General features: G+C 35.0%; 1 protein-coding gene across 3 annotated transcripts in view; it reads right to left on the bottom strand.

Moving 5' to 3' along the window:
- Positions 1 to 1,630: 1,630 nt before the first annotated feature.
- The window catches only part of RGS12 (regulator of G protein signaling 12), a 90,084-nt gene continuing 70,931 nt past the window's right edge, over positions 1,631 to 20,783 (bottom strand). For 2 of the 3 annotated variants that reach the window (XM_075022384.1, XM_075022403.1), the window contains 6 exons: positions 20,192 to 20,318; positions 19,146 to 19,242; positions 17,559 to 17,635; positions 16,884 to 17,037; positions 13,639 to 14,256; positions 1,631 to 2,278 (listed from right to left, as the gene is read on the bottom strand). In XM_075022384.1, coding sequence (XP_074878485.1) covers positions 1,914 to 2,278; positions 13,639 to 14,256; positions 16,884 to 17,037; positions 17,559 to 17,635; positions 19,146 to 19,242; positions 20,192 to 20,318 — 1,438 coding nt within the window. In that variant the 3' untranslated portion in view covers positions 1,631 to 1,913. Of the gene's footprint in view, positions 2,279 to 13,638; positions 14,257 to 14,394; positions 15,771 to 16,883; positions 17,038 to 17,558; positions 17,636 to 19,145; positions 19,243 to 20,191; positions 20,319 to 20,783 lie in introns of those variants that run through there. The other variant, XM_075022394.1, reaches the window with a different exon arrangement.

Here is a 20,783-nt window from a genome sequence, read left to right as displayed (position 1 = left end):
ATTATTAGCAAAATACTACCAAAAAAACCCAAACCATGAGAAAAACACTTTAAGAATACATAGATATTTAAATATTTTCACACATTTGGGCTATGATTGTTTTGTTATGTTGTGTTCCACACAGCTGATACGTAGTACAATACAAACCAACATATCCTATGGATCAGTATAGAAGCTTTCCCCCTTTATCCTCAGGACAGGTAAAGTCAGACTGCGTGCAGTATGCTATGGTTGTATTTTAACAGCACAGTCCGTTACAGCATGGTACCCAGTTACATCAGTCTCCAAGCCTGCTCACTCACTCCTAGTTCCACCTGCTGTGTTTCCCCAAGCCTCTAGTATGGTTACACCACTGTGATTTTTGCATGACTCTTGAATTAGTTTTAATCTTGAAAGTTTTTAAAAGAACAACCATTTTCATAGCAGATATCCTCATTCAGTCACACACTGAGTTGAGCCTTATGTTAACAGGGGTTTTCCTCAATATCAAGAACAAAATCACTTATCAGTAGAAAAGAATTAAAGTATTAAAGCTAATGGGTGTTGTGTCCATTTATATCACTGGAGTGTTTGATGTATAACGCTTGAGCTTTAGGAATCTTACTTTACTGTTATAAAATCCTCTGTACCTCTTTCTCATCTTAGAGATTTGAGTTTAAGAAACTCAAGTGAGTGACTGAACTCCAGTATTCCTGGCTATTCAGAAAATTCATGATTCTTGGTATGCTTTAGGAGCAAAGAAAGAGAAGTTATTCATTAACTACTGTGATGTTTTAGACTTACTGCCTGTGCGGATCTGCAGTCTAAGAGCTATGCAACATGACTTGTTAAGTCTCACAATAATTTCAAAGCAGTGAACCACCAGAAGGTCTCAATATATACACTCAATATTGTTTCACATTGATGAGCAGAGGTCCAACGCTCTCATTTCTTCGTGTACCCTTTTGCATGTCCAGACTCATAACCTCTTCTGAAGAAATGGGAAAGGAGGAAAAGGAGCGGGTGGCAAAAGCAACATGTTCAGTAGTCTTAAGTATCTTTTCCTTCTCAAAACTCCACTTAAGGCTAGAAGATTCACTGAAACTAGAATTAACAACAAGAAGAATGAGGGGCATTTAACCACCTATCGAAAGAGCAGTAACAAAATCCGCCTTTCCCCAAAGCTAAAAGACACCAAGAGCAGTGATGAGGAGGCACCCAGACGACCCTCCCACCACTAAGTAATTAGTATATACATTACTGGTATGGAAACATCGCCTGTGTTGGCTACGAGAGCAGCTAGTATACCCAGCACAGGAAATTCACAGGGTTTTTTTGCTTCTTACTGCTTGTATAACAACAGTCTTATTGCATATATCCATCCAGGCAATGCATTAGACAAGACTGAATTCCATCTGAACCTCTTCCTAAATGTCATGAGACAGACAGGAAGATATTAAGAAAATAATCTTAATCTTTTTATACCAGTAACTGATTCTACTTCCACTTCAAAAGTCTACCGACACACAGGGAATCCTGCAGACAAGGAAAAAAACATTAGAAGATTAAAGTGAAATTATCTTAAATAAAAAGTTTGGATAGAGGAATTTAAAGTGAGTTTGTCTTTAATAAAGACAAGAAGGGTAGGGGTGGAAATCATAATTTTAATTACACTGTGCAATGGAATCATCCCAGGGAAAATGATATAGAAACAGTAAGAGAACAAAAACAAATAGCTCAATACTTTTGTTGAAATACTATTTTTTCATTCTATGGGTTCTAACTCATATCAGAAGAGATGGTCTGGCAGGCTCACTGAAGGCAACTGGGTACGGAAAACAGCTTATAACCGGCAGAAACATGTCTCTAAGGCATATCTCCATTGCTGCTGATGCCAAGCAAAAATACCAGAACTCTTAATTAAAAACAGAGATTTAAACAAAAGTAGCTTTATACTGATTCTCAGTGCCCTTATTCTTCTCACTCTTGACAGTAATCAGAGATGGAAGGTCTGATGTCCTATAAACTCCAGTCCTCATCCTCCCTTGGCAAGATCTCAGTTCAGAGACGTAACCTTCAAAGCTGAGGTTCCCTTCAGAATCGTCACAGGACCGTGTGCCAGCATCTTCCAGTTTGACTCCGTCCACATCAATTATCCTCTTCACAGGGAGCTCCATTCCAGGGTTCTCTCTCGTACCGTGAGGATTAAAGTTTCTGCCGGTCTTCACTTTGTGAGAGGTCTGCTCACAAGAGTTTCCTGAAGTCCCTTGTGAATCCTTCTTCTTTCTGTGGTTTGCACCTAACAGAAGAATTAAAAACAAAAACCACAAAACAGGAGAGTTATGTACCTTCTGGTTTTAGCAGTTTTCAATACTGCAACCTCATCTGAGGTCCTAACAGTAGATTGCCAGCTGGGTTACTCCTCCACTCCATCAAGGAGACTTATTAATGCACCAAGTAGGTAACTAAACAGTAGATCTCAAAGATAAATGCAAAATGCTAATCTGTCTTAATTTAGCATTTTTTAGAGTTTTTAAAAAGACTCCATTAAAAATAACTACTTAGTATAAATTTGTACACCTCTAGAACAAAAACTCTTACACCAGCAAACCCAAAGGTGAAGGAAGAGAGTATAGAGCTTCCACTGGGGCAGAACAGAAGAAGTTCCTTGACTTGAACTGGCCTCCAGTACTGGATCCCTGCTGAGATATTACTTTTACTTGGCTAGAGCTAAATTCTCCAGCAGACTAAGAAAGGATGATTTGAAGTTGCAGTTCACTGTCCTGAACCGCAACTGAGCAATTATGGGCCACGGTTTACAGGACAAGAAGAAAAGACAGAATCTGCTGAAGGGCTTTGAACATTCGAGAAACACCTGAGTTATGTGTGATTTTTTTTAATCTTGAAGTTTCTTTTTGGTACAGCACTTCTAAAACCACAATTGTTAGGATTTGGGCCTATTCTCTAGAACTACTCATACAAAGTTGTTACTATCCCAAGTTAACCCTCAATTAAAACCTTGACCTCCCCAAAAAGCTAGTTTTGCATTAGGTGTGACACTGCAAACTTCTAGGCGCTTGTTAAAGTAAATGCAGATGAAGCTGGTTTGCCTGTTTCAACAGGCAACAAGAAGGGAAGGAAGAAGGATGAGTTGATTTCATGATTTGCACCATGGTTATCAACATGATTTCTGTAGTTGAGGTGTCCCTACCATAATGATATAAAAAGGGGCAAAATTTTCAGAGAGAGAGAACTCCTTTTATTATACCAACTGATATCCAAGCAAAACCAGAGAAACTTTCAAGGCATAAAGGCAGACCCGAGTAAGGGCTTCCATTTCATAATTAATTTCTTTTTTCCATGTATACCAGCTGGCCTTTTCAAAGATACCATCTTATCCAACATGCCTCACCTAAAACATTTTTAAACATTTGCCACAGTACACACCAAGTGTCTGACTAGCATATTTAGCCACACAAATCCCATGAGACTTGTGTGGTTAAATCCCATAGCTATATTTGACATCTTTTATTTGTGTTTGTTCTACAAAGTGATGTGTACAGTTTTTTGCAAGAAAAATAAATTTCAGTATAATCATCGCAGTCAAGAACTTTTCGATATGGAGAAGGGGAAAAATGCAAATGAAAAAGACAAAAAAGCTATTTCATACTGTTTCAATCAAATCACTCCAGGTCTTCTCAAGCGTTAAAACTTTCTATTTAATGAAAATAAGTTAAAATTCTAAGTCGTGCAATATCATTTTAGTACTTTAGCTACAGTGCAGCCCCACATTAATAATGTGGATATTCCACATCAGTAATGCTTGCCTTTTTTCACATCCAGAGGAATTAGATCAACCTCCAAACAAATCAGCTGAGCAATAGCAGAGAGAAAGCAGAAAGCTTTCTCAGCCCTGCTAGCCCAGCATGACTCCAGCCTACTAAATTACAGCTAACATTTAATGGGGCTATATTATGCTTCATGTTTACATCTTCCTACTGCAGCCGAACACTGACTTAATTTTAACTGCTTTTTGCATGGCTGTAGTGTAAAATGCTATTATTCTGTTCTAAAATGTTTATCTTAACATGGATGTCCTGAATTGTACTCTTGGTCCTTTTAATCTACTATTTTATGCCCTTTGAGGAAGATCTCTGATTCTCCTTTCAAGTTGGTTTAAAAGAGATACTCATTTCTAAAAAGCCATACTAATGAATAGTTTGCATTGACCGAGCATGAGTCATCCAGTTGTCCTACTATTGAGAATGCATCCTTCTACTAAATGTAATGTAGAGAAACAACTTTGATGTTGGTGTAAGGTCTAATAGCTCTGTTGACTTGAACTAAGCTGAAAGACTTTCCACAGTCAAAAGATACAGCCTGCATTAACAGGGTACAACAGGTGAAAGAGCTGGAAACTCCTACTGAGAAATGCTATGGAAGGTGTAAGTATTCCTGTATTTATTCGGTTGCTAATTCTTTCTACAGCTAAATATAAGAAATGACATTAAGTCTTGGAGTTATGGTGTCACTGAGTCACCATGTGAAGCAACTGGGCTTTCAAGTTGTCTAATAGGGACAAAGCAAAAATAAGGTCAATGTTAGCTCTCGGGCTTCACAAGACATAAGCCCATCTGAAGAGGAATAAATCTGTATGATGGGCAGTTTTTTCCATTATTGCCCTTTTCAGGAGCAATCCCTCTGAAGCATGTAATAAATTACTACTAGAGGCAGGACAGTAACACAGAAAGTCTTACCTAAAATACTGGTTCTAAAGAATATGGGATTACTGAGGGATTATTACTAAGGAAGAAGATTTCTCTTTCCCTGGCAGGGTAGAAAAGATCCTGGCTCATCTACCCCAAACAGGAAGATGATTTCAAGAGTAGCACTACACTGAAAAAATATTTTAATGTGTGCTTTTTTTCTCATTTTTAAAACAAAGCATTTATGAAGCAAGGCTATTTAGCACAAAAAAACCAGGAGAGATTCCCAAAAGCAGCTTGTGTATAAACATATCCTGCAAGTTTTAAAATAGACTCAAGATTTGCATGTACTCAGTGGAGCTTTACAATGAGGCTTAAGTGATGCCTACAACACTTCTGCACTGGTCTCCTCCCCATATTCTCGAGTAACAAATACCTGAGCAAACTTAGCCATGCAGGGCACCATCTAAGGTGCAGAGGGCTTTCACAGCTAAAATTTCTCTTCACATATTCTCGCACTGAAGTGATGAAAACTTCCATGGCTATCTCTGTGGACTGCTTTGCCTTGCATAAAGCATGTCAGGAATGATATTACATTTTCCCGAATCTAATCTGTCAACTGTCCTACCTAACTTCAGAACCGAAAGGAAGCCAGTGCTTAGAGCAGTAGTTGCAGAGATTAATTTCCAAACAGACTGGAATAGCATAATCATGCCTATTGGTAATCTTCACCTCCCCTGCTAAGCATTCCATGCAGCTCTCAGGGAATTTTCTTGTGTATCTGATCCTGTTAATATGTTCCAGCTGGTTTAAAGATGGGATGATGCATGCTGTCTTCTGTCTTTAAACTGGAGATCTGCTATTTTACAGACCTGCAGCTAAATGACTGCTTAGAAGGTTAAGTGTACCCGGCTGCATTTTTCAAAAGGTCAGGCACTGTTCTGGCTGATCTCCTGACTTCCTTTACCAATATTTTTCTTTTTCTGATATTTTGATTTTGTGTATTATTCTCAAGCTCTCTGAATTTAACATTATGATTATGGATGGAAAAGTGTCTTCACAGAGGAAGAAAAGGGAATTTTTCTTCTTCTGTATAAAATATTCCTCCAGCTCCAAGTGAGATCTAAGCAAGATAACAGAAGACATCGTCTTTCAAGTAGTTTAGGACCAAGGGAGCATTTGGCCATATTCCAGGCAAAGACAAGGTCACAAAAAACCTGGAAATTTCGGGAACAGCATTAACTGTCAAATGTAGATGGTAAGATCAAACAACCATAACTCTCATGCAGTTGCTTGGGATTTAAAGGTCCACCCACAACATCTTGCAATGATACTGTTTCTATACCATAATTATTAGATCCATTTATTTTCAATGTGCCAAATTTTAGTTACGATTCACTTCTTAAAACATAATTTAGATCTGATCTGAAATTCAGCACCTATAGTTTTAAGTTATCGATACTCGATATAGTTCCATTCACACCATATTTATCCAGTTTTTTTATAAAAACAAGTAGATGTTTATTAACTTTCACTGTAAGAGAAGAGCTCTGTGTTTGAAAGTCCATACTTAGTGGATTTCACATATGGCAGAATGTTAAATTCTATTCTAGAATTTTCCCAGTACAGCTTCCATGTAGACAGACACCTCTTCCATGTAGATTCAGCTTCACCTAGCATTCTACCTTTGCTAAAATCCTACTGTTCTTGTCAAAACCACTTTCTATTTAGATGGCTCTCAGTTCTACTTAAAGATAACAAGAATACTCTGCTGACTTCTATACTGTTGATTCCAGGCATTCAGCTTCTAACGTCAGAGAGGATCAGAAATTCAGTTAAAAAGAATGAGCTCCAGTTTAATGATTTTGTGCTGACTTACAGCAGATAAGAATCTGTTTGAAGTGTTTCATAATACTTATAACTCTTGTGAAAATAAATCACCAAAGTTTTCAGGAACAATTCCTGGAATTGGTTATTTACTGGCAAATACCACCCCCCAAATGTAATCAGTCATTTTTAGTCTCCAAATTAATAAGACTCTGGTGTGTTCTTTAATGCAGGAGATTGGGCAGATGCTGTTCTCATCTCCAATTCCATACAACAACCTGTCCTAGGGTAATAACATGCTGCTTGAGAGCATTTTTTTACATGAGACTTAAAAAAGGAGCTTTGCGATGGTCACTTCTGCAGTGAGTGTTCACTTCGATGTCCTGGAAATACTTCAGTACGAATAACTCTTTTCCTTAAGGTACATGTAATTAGGCAGTTTCACTCTGGGAAAGATACTTCTCCCTTCCTGTCCTAAACTGTTGGGAAACGGTACTTCAAAATTTTAGCCCTCCCAGATGTGGATTCTTTTAAGTGGTGGATAAATGACTTCCACACTGGCTGACGTTAGTACTGCAAGCTTTTTTTTTTTTTAAAGTTTATAAAGTGAATTATGCTTCCAGAGGGAAAAGGATACTTTACATTTAAGATTTAGAAATCTGCAGGTTAAATTTCCTTTAACAGTTTCCTTCTTTTTACCTCTTAACTGATACAACACTGAGGAGAAAAAGGATTTAATAAAAGATTCCTACCTCCAGTTTATGCTAAATCTTTTCAAAGGAAATTTGACTTTACATGCTGTATTTCACTTGCATGATGAAACACCAACTGCAGCATATCCTCAGTGCCTTGAAATCAGGCTCAGTAACAATGTAGGCATCAAGCTAGGAAATGGATTATTCTACAAAGCAGCAATACTCTGCATTACCAGTCTATTTACTTTTGTCCTGGGAATTTCTGGAATACATTTGCAGCATTAAGTTTAGAAAGACAGGGCAGATGATAGAAATTCTTTCATTACGCTCATCTCAAAAGCATTCGCAAGAACGAAGCACAAAACATTATTCAGAAAGACAACTTCTGAATACTAGCTAAAAGAGGGAGCTGGTACGACTACTACTGCTCACCAGTGGCATATATAATCAAAAAAGGAAACACTGCAAACTGTTTGCTGAGGGCAGTAACCTCTTACATACACAGCTACAACAGCTGCTGAAGGGAACTGCACACAACGTCATTTAAAAGCCAGGAACAATCCGAGAATAAATAAAATTAATAGTTCTGAATTTGGATCCAGACTGACATGCATGCCCTCAATAACAATAATAATTTGCTTAAACTTTCTGATTCCCCACTACTAAAATCGGAATAATTTTTTAATACCTTCCAAGCAGTAGACGTGACAAAACATCTCCGCAACAGTCTACAAGTATTCAGCCCTCGGTTTGATCTTTATTGTTAACATTCTTTTTGCTTTTCCGTCAGCAGTCAGTAACAGCAGGTTTAATTATTGCAGAGAGGAATATGTTGGGAAATAGTGGATTGAAGTACTTGAATCACTTTTAATTTAATCTACCATTCATTATGTTATTTTTCAGTTCAGAAATTCTAAAAAGTGGTTTAGCAGAGCTACCAGTTACATTTCAAGTAATAATTCAACTAAGTCCATTTCATCATCCAAATGTAAGTCAGTCATGTGTTTGCATAGATCTGGTTTTAGCCTGTGTGCGTTTGGTTGAAAAAGCAGTTGTAATTGTTCTAACACTTTATCTATTCACTGATAAAATTTGTAATTCTTTCTAAAATGTGTATCTTGCTGTTTGATTGAAATAAGCTTACATTTCAAATAATCATCCCACAAGGCTGTCCTTGCTTCCCACTTGTCCACTCTTAACATAACCCTCCCTCTCCTTTGTTTATTATTGATCTCAGGCATGTACTACATGCAATTCTCCCATTTAATCATGCTCTGATTAAAAGAGGATTAACAGATTCTGGCCTTAGTATTACTGGATCCCCACAAGTACTTCTTAATATTGATCCAGAATCCAATTATCTTCTACAAATTTACTCAGAACGAGTAAGGATGCAATTAACTGCAGGACAACAGCCTTTGTTAAAAATAATTATTTACATTATTTTTACATCTTTTAAGTCATAACCCCTTCCTTTTCTTAAAGTTTTATTTCATTTATGTCTTCATTTATGTGGTTATCTTGATGTACATAGGAAACACCACTGGATTGTCTCTAAAATATGCCACAGGAATTAAGGGATTATATAAAATATTAATTATGTAAAATATTATAGAATTTATTACAAAAATAAAGGTGGGGTTTTTTTAATTTTTGATGATATACACATGATCATTTTTAATCTCCTTAACTATCACAAAGTTTATTGCACTTGGAATTCATTTCCCTTATAACAGAAAAGTTTAGCAGCCACAAAGTGAAAGTCACAGAAATAGCACTGATATTATCTGATCTCCTCGGTTGTACTGTACTGCATCCTCTCTGTGAATAATAAAAAAAGCGCAGTTGGGATTTTTTTTTTTGTCTTTGGAAACAATAGCCAGCCCCAGGCTTTAAGAGTCCACCCTGCATTTTATTTCTGCATAATTTATCTTTCAAAGCAAAAACATCCTAGCACTAACTATCCCGTTTCTGAAAGAATTCTTCCCAATATGAAAGGGAGCAAATTTATTTTGAGGATACAACTCTGCCCATCTATTTCAGATAAAAAGTGTTGTCTTCAGAAGAAGTTAAGTAACTGTTTATATAGTCTAAATTCACCCTTGATCTTCCATAGCCATATTATTAAAGTATAATTCCAGAGAGTTCACGATGCTTTTATTTTCCCTAGCTGGTTCTCTACCTTAACAAATGACATTATATACCTATTAAAAGGGAGTTCTGAATAAACTCTTTATTTGACTGAGTTACTGGATCCAGTCTATACGTCTACTTAAAAAAAACAGCTTCTTACTTGGTAGGCAATAAATCCATTGACTGTAATTGTAATTTCACTTTAAGAATATTTCTCATCCTAAATGCAAAAAAAAAAAAAAAAAAGATTTTTTTTAATAACAGAAGGAAGAACACTTTGATGGAATCAAATCTACAGTCTGTGCACCTTCAGTCTGGATTGCGGCAAATTGTCCTATCTAAGGATGAAATGATACTCCCTGAAAAAGCCAATTTCTACTAAGACTAAATGCCCGCCTACATTGTAGTAGAGGCAACAATCACAATGAACAACTTCATGGGCCCCACTGGAATATCAATGAATAAATAATGTAGTGCAAGGCCTCTGGCTTGATATTCACAGCTCTTGAGGGGACTAAAGGTTTGAAAGACTGCCTCTCCCCATGACAGCTATTTTTCACTTGGGTAATGAACGTGCCTAACCCCCTGGGAAAAACTGGACAACATTCAAAGTACCTACACTATACCATGCAATTAAAAAAAAAAAAAAACAAAAAACCAAAAAAACCCAAAGAGATTAAATCAGTATTTTAACACTTTCAAAAACGAATGCATCCCTTCAAGCCAATTACACCACACAATAATTATTTCTTCCACAGATGGGTACTACCACCATTATATGCAGAGACACGAAGTAAGTGCATTTCAGAATTAGTCTTCAGATTCCAGAAACCCCTGATTTTTAAAGTGGGAAATTTGCCAGAACTAGCAGGCTTATTCAAAAATAGAGACACTTTCTCTTGATGAGTAACGCAACTAGAATCAGTAATGATTCTTGTGTTGCAAACTGATTTGATATTTACTTCACAGCTAAATATTACTACAGTATAAACGCATTTCACTTATTTAAGAAAGTTAAGATCTGTGTTCGTTCTCAAAAGCTCCGAGTGATGCAAACCTCATTCTGCCATTTTCCATTATTCATATTTTGCTTATCCAGATCTTCAAATGAAAAAAACCTCAAGAGTTAACCCGTTACACGGATGGATATTGGCCTGGCTTTGCTGCATCAGTCTGCGGTTAACAAATTGCTCCCTGCAGAACATGACAAATGACTTCATCCCCCCCAGCCCTTTTCCCAGCATGTATAAACCCAATGTATAAAAGCCCAATGCGTAGTGTAAGCATACATGTCATTTGACTTTATACCAACTTGAAACCAAAATTATAGACCACTTTAAATTGTGTAGTCATTATTTTTCTTTTTACCCCAACATTTTAATTCAATAAACCAATCAGAAATGCATTTTCTATTGATAGGAGATTATGAATGGAGAACCATTAAAGCACTTAAAAAAGCAACCATTATTAATGATTTAGTCCTTTGAAATACCGATTCTTGACTGCAGATAGTTTCCAGCAGTCTTTATTATAATTACTGTACATCACTGAATAGTCTTTCCATGCAAACTCCATGAAATCATGAAAATAGAAAAGTTTTGTTTCAGCCCACACTTTTTTCCATAAAATCACCGTTTTTTTGTAGAATACAGTTCCCATAAAATAGCAGTGCACTGTGAGAGGAGTGTGGAATAGAGTTAGTGTATGCAATAAGGTTGTAGCAAAAAAAGAAGGTATTTTACATCTTTCTTTTAGATTTTTGTTATTCCAAAAAAAAAAAAACCAAAAACCAAACCAATAAAATCTGGTTTGTCACAAAGCTAAGAGAAACTAAGATTTTAGTTTTGCAAAATTATTTTGTTTGATTACTTAAACGTCTCTCATAGGTGACTATGACAGAAAAATAAACCACAATCAGCAGTAAAAGTAGAGTAGACAGTTGGAATACATGAAAATTAAAATATGTAAAAAAAAAAAAATTCAACATGTAGGATATTAGTTACTTGTTGTGAAAAAGTCTGAATAATTTTAAAAGGGGAACTGTTACTGGACTTTCAACTGGTTCATTTTCTTTCATGGAGGCCCACAACCACATGGGAACACAGTGACTTTTGGAAAAAAACTACATTTTCAGCCCCCGGAACACAATGAGACCTAGGTAACAGTACAACAAGCCTCTCCGCAGTTTGTTTTGTTTTGTTTTTTAATTAGGCTTCACAGTACTGTTATGTAGGACCCATCTCTAAGAATGAAAAGGGTAGTGCGGTCTCCAGCACCCATCCAACCCTTCATTTCTTACCCAAGACTACCAAATAAAGAGGTTGTTATATTGGTTACTCCACATCAAATGAACTGAGATCACCAGCTTATTTCTTAAAGACCAGGGAAGAATTGCTTTAGTTTAAAATAAGAAAGAAAGTAATGAATATAAAGTTTAGCCCAAGAACCCAAAGATAGAAGAGACTCTCCTTTCAGGAGTTCCTGTTATGACTCATTTAAATGAAATGTCCTGTCTTATCTGCCTTCTGGTGCACATGTCAATGCTATGGATTTCACATGTGACCCATCAGCATCTCAAGACAGCATTTGCCCTTTGATATCTAGATTATTAACAAATACAACATTTGTCAACTTTGTCTCATGGTAATTGCTAGTTCATCGCTATTAATCTGTTATTAGAAGATAATTTCGATCAGCATTCTTAATCCAGGACTGAAAGAACTGTTTTTAAATAATGAAGAAAATCAAAGCTTAAAACCAGTTTGCGTAACTAGGTCTAGAATTTATTACTCCTGAGAGAACAAAGATACAAAATACATGTGAAAACTACACAAAGATTTCTACAAAGTAAAAAGTAGAAAGTGGGAAAAGGGAAAGCTACAGTTCAGTGGTTACACAGAAATGTATGGCATGCATTAAAATATTGTAAATTCATGAAGTTTTTTTTAAGTGCAAATGGTTTTTTTTAACAGTTCTCACTGAAAAATATGCAAATTGATACCTATGTTGTACACTTGTCATATTATCAGAAAGACACCAACACAAATCTATGCATATACACATCAATATGTCTGAAGTACATTTTGTGGGTTTGTTATTCGTAGGCACTGGTTACAAGTCTGTTCAATACTCAGTTTCAGAAATTAAGTGGTAGCGTTTATAGAACATTTCTCAAATACTACTAATAAAGGAATTTGTTTTTAAAATACCAAGAGGATGAAATAATCTGCATTGCCATTTATAAGCATCCAACAACCAAAGAAGTATTTACAGATCATCAACCATACAGATAAAGAACAGTATCAAATACTCTGTGTAAAAAGATAAATAATTAAAATGTATATTCCCACATCACAAAGAAATGTGATCATACAAATTATGGCACCATATGTTTGTGAAACATCAAAAATAAATGTAGCACATAGATACCTCTTCTTATATTTTACATTAAAATGTACAGTACAATGACTGTAAAATGTCAATGTCACAACACCCATCATCTTCAAACTCTTGTTTCTGGTAATAGCAATTATTATTAGAGTCCGTGTTTATAAAGAAATTCCATACTCTCAGCCTTGGGCTAATATTGCTCTGTGATATTGCTAGACCATGAAACTTGCATCCTAAAAAAATTACATATTTTCTTTAAAGTTATCTAATAGAAAGAGCTATTTCACATGAGAATATTCTGGGAAAAAGTGTGGTAGATGCAATCTATTTCCCTGTGTAGCAAAGTATGGGTTAAAAAAAAACTGTAACATTTCTATTTTTAGTCACAAATATCTAATTTGTTAGAGAAATATTTTTTAAATTAAGGTTTATCCATTTCAAATTTTAATCATAAACAGTACTGCAATTTTCAACACATAATTAGGGTTCCTGCCAAAGCACTTAAACGTCCAAACCCTAATCATGTATCTCATGATGGCAAATGGATCAGAAAATCTGGAACACAACAGTGCTATGGAGCTCAAAATACTGATACCCTGTTTTGTACTCCTAGGGTAAAGAACGAGATAATTATAGCATATGGACGTATTTTAAAGGTTTGTCTGCATGTGTCCATTTTCGGCCACATGCCAAATCCAAACAAAAGTACATTGTTAAAGGCAACCAGAAATATTACAGTTAGCACACACTAAGGCAATGAATTTTTTTTTTTTTTTTTTTTTTTTTGTAAAAAAATTAAGGTGCAGAGAGAATTTTCTTTTTGTTTTAATGGGTGCCAAATACTGCTTAACAGTGCCAAGGAAAGGTAGTTTTACATGAAAGGAAAGACTATTAAAATCTAGAAATACCTGAATTGGATCTTTGAAATCCAGATTTTTCCTGATTACCTGCAAAAGGAGTTGGGGGTGGATAGTTGGCTTCTGTGAGTTTACTGATGTTTGATGGTGGTGTTGGTGGTGGCGGTGGTAGCAAAGTGCTGTTAGGGCTACTAATATCTCCTTCAGCCACAAGAGTCAAGTCTGCCACATTCTCATCATCTACCATCTGTATTCCTTCAGCCTGCAATTCTCTTGACTGCCTTTTCCATATTGTTGCATTGTTTTCCTGTGCATGCGGAATTGGAGACAATGGAGTATTAAAAGGAACAGTGAAAGTCTTCTGACTGTGAAGTGCTGTCAAAGCAGATTTATGTTTATTTTCTGAGTAACCCATTTTCTTAACTGAATTTTCATTAAAGTTTTGTATGGACTCCTGTTTTCCACTTGGTGATGTACATCCATCCTTGCCATCATTTTTTGAAACTCGCTTGTTGAGGCCTTTAGGGCCTACGGGAGTAGATGACGATGGTTCTGGTCCAGCAGGTGGTAAACGAAGAAAGTCGGGAAGAATAAGGTCTTCTTTCCTTAGCAGTCCACGTTGGTCATCTGCTCTGTTACTTTGAGCTTTGGATATGAGTTCAAAAAATTCTATTGGGGAAAAACCCAAAATTGACAAGTTTTTGTCAGAAAGTGCAATGCCATTAAAACGTAAATTTTCAGCACATTTATTTTCCATGAAGATCTTCAATTCTTTCAATGCTGCCTTGAAATAAGATCCCATGTTAATTAGGAACTTTTTCAATTGCAGCAATGTTCACTAGCATCACTATAATTAAGACCATCAGGGTTGCTATTGTAAGAGTTTTGCAGTTTAGAACAGCTGCAATTCACTGAGCCTTGAACACATCTTCTATTTTATGCAGTTAATAGATCTAGACACACACAGAGGATTTTTTAATTCTTTATACAAAACAAGGCTCTGGTCTCACTGACAATGGGTGCACGTTTTTATATTCTGGATGGTTTTTACCCATCTTAACTCAAAAATAGCCATGCCATTTGAAAGTTCAAAGATTCAAAATGTTGCAAACTTCCTTGTTATATTGAATTTCTCTCAGTTTAATAATATTTGATCACAGTTTAAATTCATTTAATGGTGTAGTTTTAATCCAGGATGTTATCATCACAGGGCATGATCAGATGATGATTTAGGTAACCCCATTTTACTTTGCGCTGCAATGAATCAGTAGCATAGTCAATAACTGTCAAAGAAGCCATTACTAAAAAGGATGGGGCAGCTTTTTTTATAGAGTTTTTAACACAATTAGAAGTGATTTTCTGATCATGTCCTTAATGATGTCCAATGGTTTAATACGTTTCTATATATAAATAATACTCATAGTAAATCACCACTGTTCTAGAAAGTCTCAAAACTTGGCAACAAGAAACTTATCAATCATAAGCCAAGAATTATACCACTCCTCAAAAAAGAAGCATCACAACAATAAACAAACTCTTTGGTACAAAAACATATAAATATAAAAATATGTCATTGTTAATATAGGGTCTCTGCATGTCCTAATTTTTCAAGAAGAGAGCACTGAAACTACGCAATATTAAAGATGCTTAAAAAGGCCATCTCCAACAGATGAATTAAAATCAATAGTTTCAATCCAGCTTAAAAATACTGTTTGAAGCAAAAGCCATTACAAAATAAAGCACAGAACGATAGTATCAGTTTTAACTTAGCATAATATGAAGTCATACACTTGCACTTGTATGACTCTATTCCTAATCCTCTATTCATATTTAGCAGGCTTTGAAATGTATTTGTAAAAATGACTTTTTAACATGCTTTGTCAAATGCCAGAAAATCTGAACCTAGCCAAGATGGAAGCTTCAAAATGCTTCTTATTGCCAAAGTTTTGCAAAATGGCGGTATGCATATTAAAACATGCAACATTTCTAATATATGTCATACAAAAATGTTCCTTTCTGAAATTTCAAACTTCATAGAACAGTTGTTTTTTTTTTCATTAAAAAACAGTCTACAACATTTGGTACGTATTTTCCAAACTTGGACAAATTTCACAAAATTCAAAATAAAATGTGAAAGCCTCGAATTCTGAAGTTTTCAAATTATGTTAATGTTTTACTCAGCCCTAGGAAGAAAAATGAAAATATTAAAATATGGAAAACAAGTTAACAAAATAGTAAGCAACAGAAAATAATTTAAAATGCACTAATATTTTGTAATAACACTTATATTAACAAACATCTATTTTGCAATAAAAGTTTTAGCCACAGCACTTTTTTCAATTCCAGCCAGTGGACATTTATTCACAGATGAACATTCATTTGCTGTATAACTGTGCATAACCAGGTTTTGGATATGCATATTAGGTAACATTAGCAGTAAATTTTAATCTGTGGGTAAAATATGTCCTCCAATTTTTTTTCTACTTGGGAAAATAGGGAGGAATGTGTAGGGCTGACAAGACAGGTAATTGCTTCAGTTAATGCCCTAGGGCAGGGGGTGGTATGTCAAGATTTCTACTGCTACATCGTTTTTATTCCTCTTTCTCCCATGGATGTCTTTCTATAAGAAAGCAAATTCTCTTATGAGTTCATTTCCAATGGTATCACCAGAACTATTAAGAGGTAATTGAAGGTAAAAATAGGACTCTCAATATACAAGATTACCAATACCTCTTTGCTTATTTCTACTTCTAACCACCTTTTCAGAGCAGTTACTGAATATAAACTAAACTTTTACTCTTGCCCATCACAGCTCCTCCAGAGTCATCAAATTGTACTGCCCTGAGCTTTATAGACTTTAGCAGACAATTTTCAAAAATTTTTACCTGAGTAAGTTAAGGTCTACACCATTGTGCAGAATGCTTTTCAGTAAGTAGAAGACTCTTAGGTAAAAGTGAACAGAAAGGCAAGCTTCTATATGGCTAGCAAAGGGTATCAAATGGGATATTCAACTGCAATTGAGTAACTAATTCCTTTTTAATTTAACGGAATTAGGTAGCTTTCACTTTTGAAAATCCCACTAGGCACCTACATCTATCTTTAGGTATTCTCAAAATTTTACCTTCAGCTTCAAAAACTTTACAATTCAATCACAGTATCAAACAAAAATATAAGGATCATGACTATGATTTTCACATTGCAGTATTAAACACATGGTAACTTTTCCTACACAGATACAAAATTCTCATTTTTCTAAGACTACTTATGTTAATACGTAAACTATAAAGTTCACATACCCTCTGCTTCATCCAAATTTATTTTCTGACATTTTTTTTTCCCAATCTTTGCAATAGAGTCTTCTCTCTTTGACAGCCGGACTTCCCTAGCATTTTTTCCATTTTCGCCTTTCATTTTGATAGAATTAGACTTTCCTAGAGTTCTTCCCTCTCCCTGCATTAGAAGGAAAGTTAAGGTACTACTTACATTTAGGCTGTATCATTGCGTACATAACATGGTCTAAGTGAATAAAAAAGTTATTTTGAAAACACATTTCTCTAACACCACCACAACAAATGTTTTAGTTTAATCTTGATTACTGCAAAGAACATTTGCCATAGTAGTTCCTAAAATTGTATAAACAAATATAATATTGTTTACTGTGAAGAATTCACATTATAGAAAGAGCCTTTGAACTTGAGTAGTTCAATCATTTTCAAATACAGATAAGCCAATGAGACAAGAAACAACAAATACAACACAGTGAAAGAGCTATTTGATTCATCATGAAGACAAAGTTCTCACAAATAAATACTGTTCACAGTGGAAAAATATCAGATGAATTATAGCTATACTCAATCTAGTTACACAATTTGGCTGATTCAAAATCATGGATAAATGCAGCTTTTAGTATAGAATTCCAGAAGGAAACAAAAGACTATCTAAGGGACAAAAAATCATTGCAGAAGACTTACAGTAGATACTTGATTTCTTGAAGTAGTTACAGTTGCACTCTGTTTTACTGATGCACCTTTTTGTTTATCTGTAAACACTAAACATAAACATACCTTCTATAACTACAAAATTATAAATTCCCAAAGAAGTAACATTTAAGTGACAATGATGCACAAAATAGACTTTCTGTTTTAAAATTTTTTGAAGACAATTTCTCAGAAAATAAAGTGAGCACAATTGATATCCCTGACACTTTTCAGTCAAAACCTACCAGAATCTCTCTTGCATCTTCAAATTTTTCTAATACTGGCAATACTTTTAAAGATGCTGAATTTTCATTTAAGTTCTCCTAAATTTTCAGTTGATTTAGATCAGATAGCTTTTAAAAATATCAGCTAATAATTCAGTTTAGAATTTAGATTTTAACCAAGAAAAAAAAAATTCAGCAGAAAAGACCACTGAAAGGTCATGTTGCATCTTTTCCAACCTGTTTTGTGCATCAATTGTTTTCTAGACATTGCCACATCCTCCTTGTCTACTTCTAAGTAACTAAATGGCTCCTTCAAACTACATCTACCTACAACAAATATACTAACTGAAGACCGAGTGGCAAACACAGAATCATGGCCCTTTTTCATTGGCATATTGCCACAGAATCAGACTATTGCTAGAATGATCCTCTATCATTTAGGCTCTTACAGCAGCTGGCAGCACATAGGATTATAGTGTTACTTGTAATCCTTAAACTAGTTATCTGTGAGGGTATTTAGATTGATATCTTCTTTCAAACTGACAATTGGTTCTGTTTCCTAGAAAAATAACAAATCTGATTCTCCTCAATAAATAACTCCATCTTTATTTTCATAGTTATTTCTCAAAGAGGATCTCTGCTCTAAGTCAATTAAATTTAACCACATCTAATTTCATTTTTAAAACTAAGTGTTCTATATCTATAAAAAGGTCTCCTAATGAAACCAACCTTTGCTCTCAAGACTGCTTACATTAATCTAGCGTGTTAATTGTGCCAAAAGATTGTCAGCTGTTCAGTTGATCAACTACTATTTTTCAAATTATTTTGTCCAGGGAAATCACAAATTATATTATTTTTAGTATTATCTCCAGAAATCATCACTTAAAACTGGAGATGTAGGCTCTCCTACTTTCTCATGTTAAAGGGGTCTATCATAGCAGCATATATAGCTGGTCCACAAACCGCATCTGTTTTACTTATACAGAACATTTCTTATGAATTAATTGCCAAATTCACAGAAGTTATTTGGCATTTCATTCTCATTATTATTACTAGGCACTATGTCCCTAAACGTGTGTGTGTGTGTGTATCTATGGCTGAGTGCAAGTAAAATGTTTAAGTATTACTAGTGAAAAAATTTCTTACAGCAACAGTAAAGTTGCTATCAACAGATGAATTTAATTTTCAATCTTTAGAAACGGCACTCCTTTTTGGTTAAAAATAATATATGCTACATGTGACATATCTAAATTTAATCACATTTACCTCACCTTCACCTCAACAGAAGAAACTAACTGAAGTCAGTGTTTATGAAACTGACTTGACATCATAAATACAAGCTTTTATGCCAACTTACCTCTACCCTTTGTTGGCTCTTTTTCATCTAGAACAACCCGCTGACCATCCAGATTAGATATAGGGACACCAAGATCAAGTGGTTCCTGCTCACCATTCTAAAGTCGGATCACAGTTTGTATATAATAGAGAAAAAGCTGTTTTCAGAACAAATTTATGCAGTCTGACATTTTTTGAAAGAAAATGAGCAAAGCATTTTTACATTTCAGTGTAGCCTCAATATATCCTTCTTCTACCATTCTAAAAATGTTAATTCCATTTGTGTAAAACTACCTTGATTACAATGAGTGTAACCCATTTATGTGAGGAGAATGGTATTTCAGGAAAAGAAGATACAAGGTGAAAAAAAAATCACCCAATTTGCAAGTGTGCACAAATACTCTAGGACCATTAGTGCATATGTTCAGCAAATCATATTTTTCAGAGGAAGTTTGAGATTATTTTATATTCTAAATAGGTTGCATTTTCTTAATTTTGTAATGTTATTAAATTAAGTTACCATTATATCAACATGTTTTTCAGTTTTTTAAAAACATGGACTGGTTCAGCCAAGACTATACATTCTAGAAATACCACAAAAGTAACTTTCCATTCCTTGATATTCCATCATAATAGAATAGAGAAAATGCTAGCCAAGTGTTTAGTAGTAGAGAAGTTGAATCAGTCTGCTCCCGCAGAAGTTTTCTGCAAGGAGATTTGAGGCAACTTTCCTGATTCCCAGGATAATGGAACAATAGCTTTAACTAATCTCAATTTTCCCTAATTATGGGGAAAAGTTGAGCTCTGGAAGAAGCTAAGATCAGGCTCTATTATTTAGGATGTTGGATTTATTCTGAAGGAGAATATAAAACAGATGCAGACTAAAGCTATGAGGTAGTTACTATTAAACATAATCGTTATGATTACTATGTATTTTCATCTCAACTTGTGGTTATAAATACAGATTTTAATGCCTAATTATAAGGATAGGAATAATTTCAGGGACTATCATATGATCTTCTACAGACAAAAAATATTGCAGCTTGAATTACATCAAAAGATACTTACTAGTCTTGCGACAAGTTCATTAAGATTTAAACCATATTTTGCAACCACAGGCCTTAAGACCTCTGTTACTGGTTTGGTGGGTTTAGCCTTCAAACCAACTGATCGATTGATTGGAACAAGATCCAGCCTGAAACACATCAATTGTAACATTAAGTATGAAATATTCCAATAAACAAAAGGAATTAAAAATATAAAATCCAATCTACAGCAAAGTTATACTAGTTTACAGCTAGTGACCCTGAAACTTCACTAGCACAAATCTATCCTAACCTGAAGGTATAAAGCACTTTTAATAAAAATAAAACTTCCTCTGTTTCACTTGCCAGAGCTGAGTGAAGGCATGAGCCAACCTAATTGCATGGTGATCCTCAGACCAATTAGATACATTCCATAGCACTTTCATCTTTACAGTGAGGTTGCTCTGACCATTCTGGTCCAGAAGTGCTTCCAAAGTAACTCCGTGCCTGTACTGTAGCCTTGGATGCAAGAAAAATACTATTCCCACTTCCACAAGAAAGACTCACAATGTCCTATTCAATCACTTGAAATAGGCTTGGACAGGAATTTTTATTTTTAAGCATAGAAACAAATA

The sequence above is a fragment of the Buteo buteo genome, chromosome 1 (assembly GCF_964188355.1).
Source record: "Buteo buteo chromosome 1, bButBut1.hap1.1, whole genome shotgun sequence".
NCBI lineage: Eukaryota > Metazoa > Chordata > Aves > Accipitriformes > Accipitridae > Buteo > Buteo buteo.
This window is presented reverse-complemented; position numbering and strand designations above follow the sequence as displayed.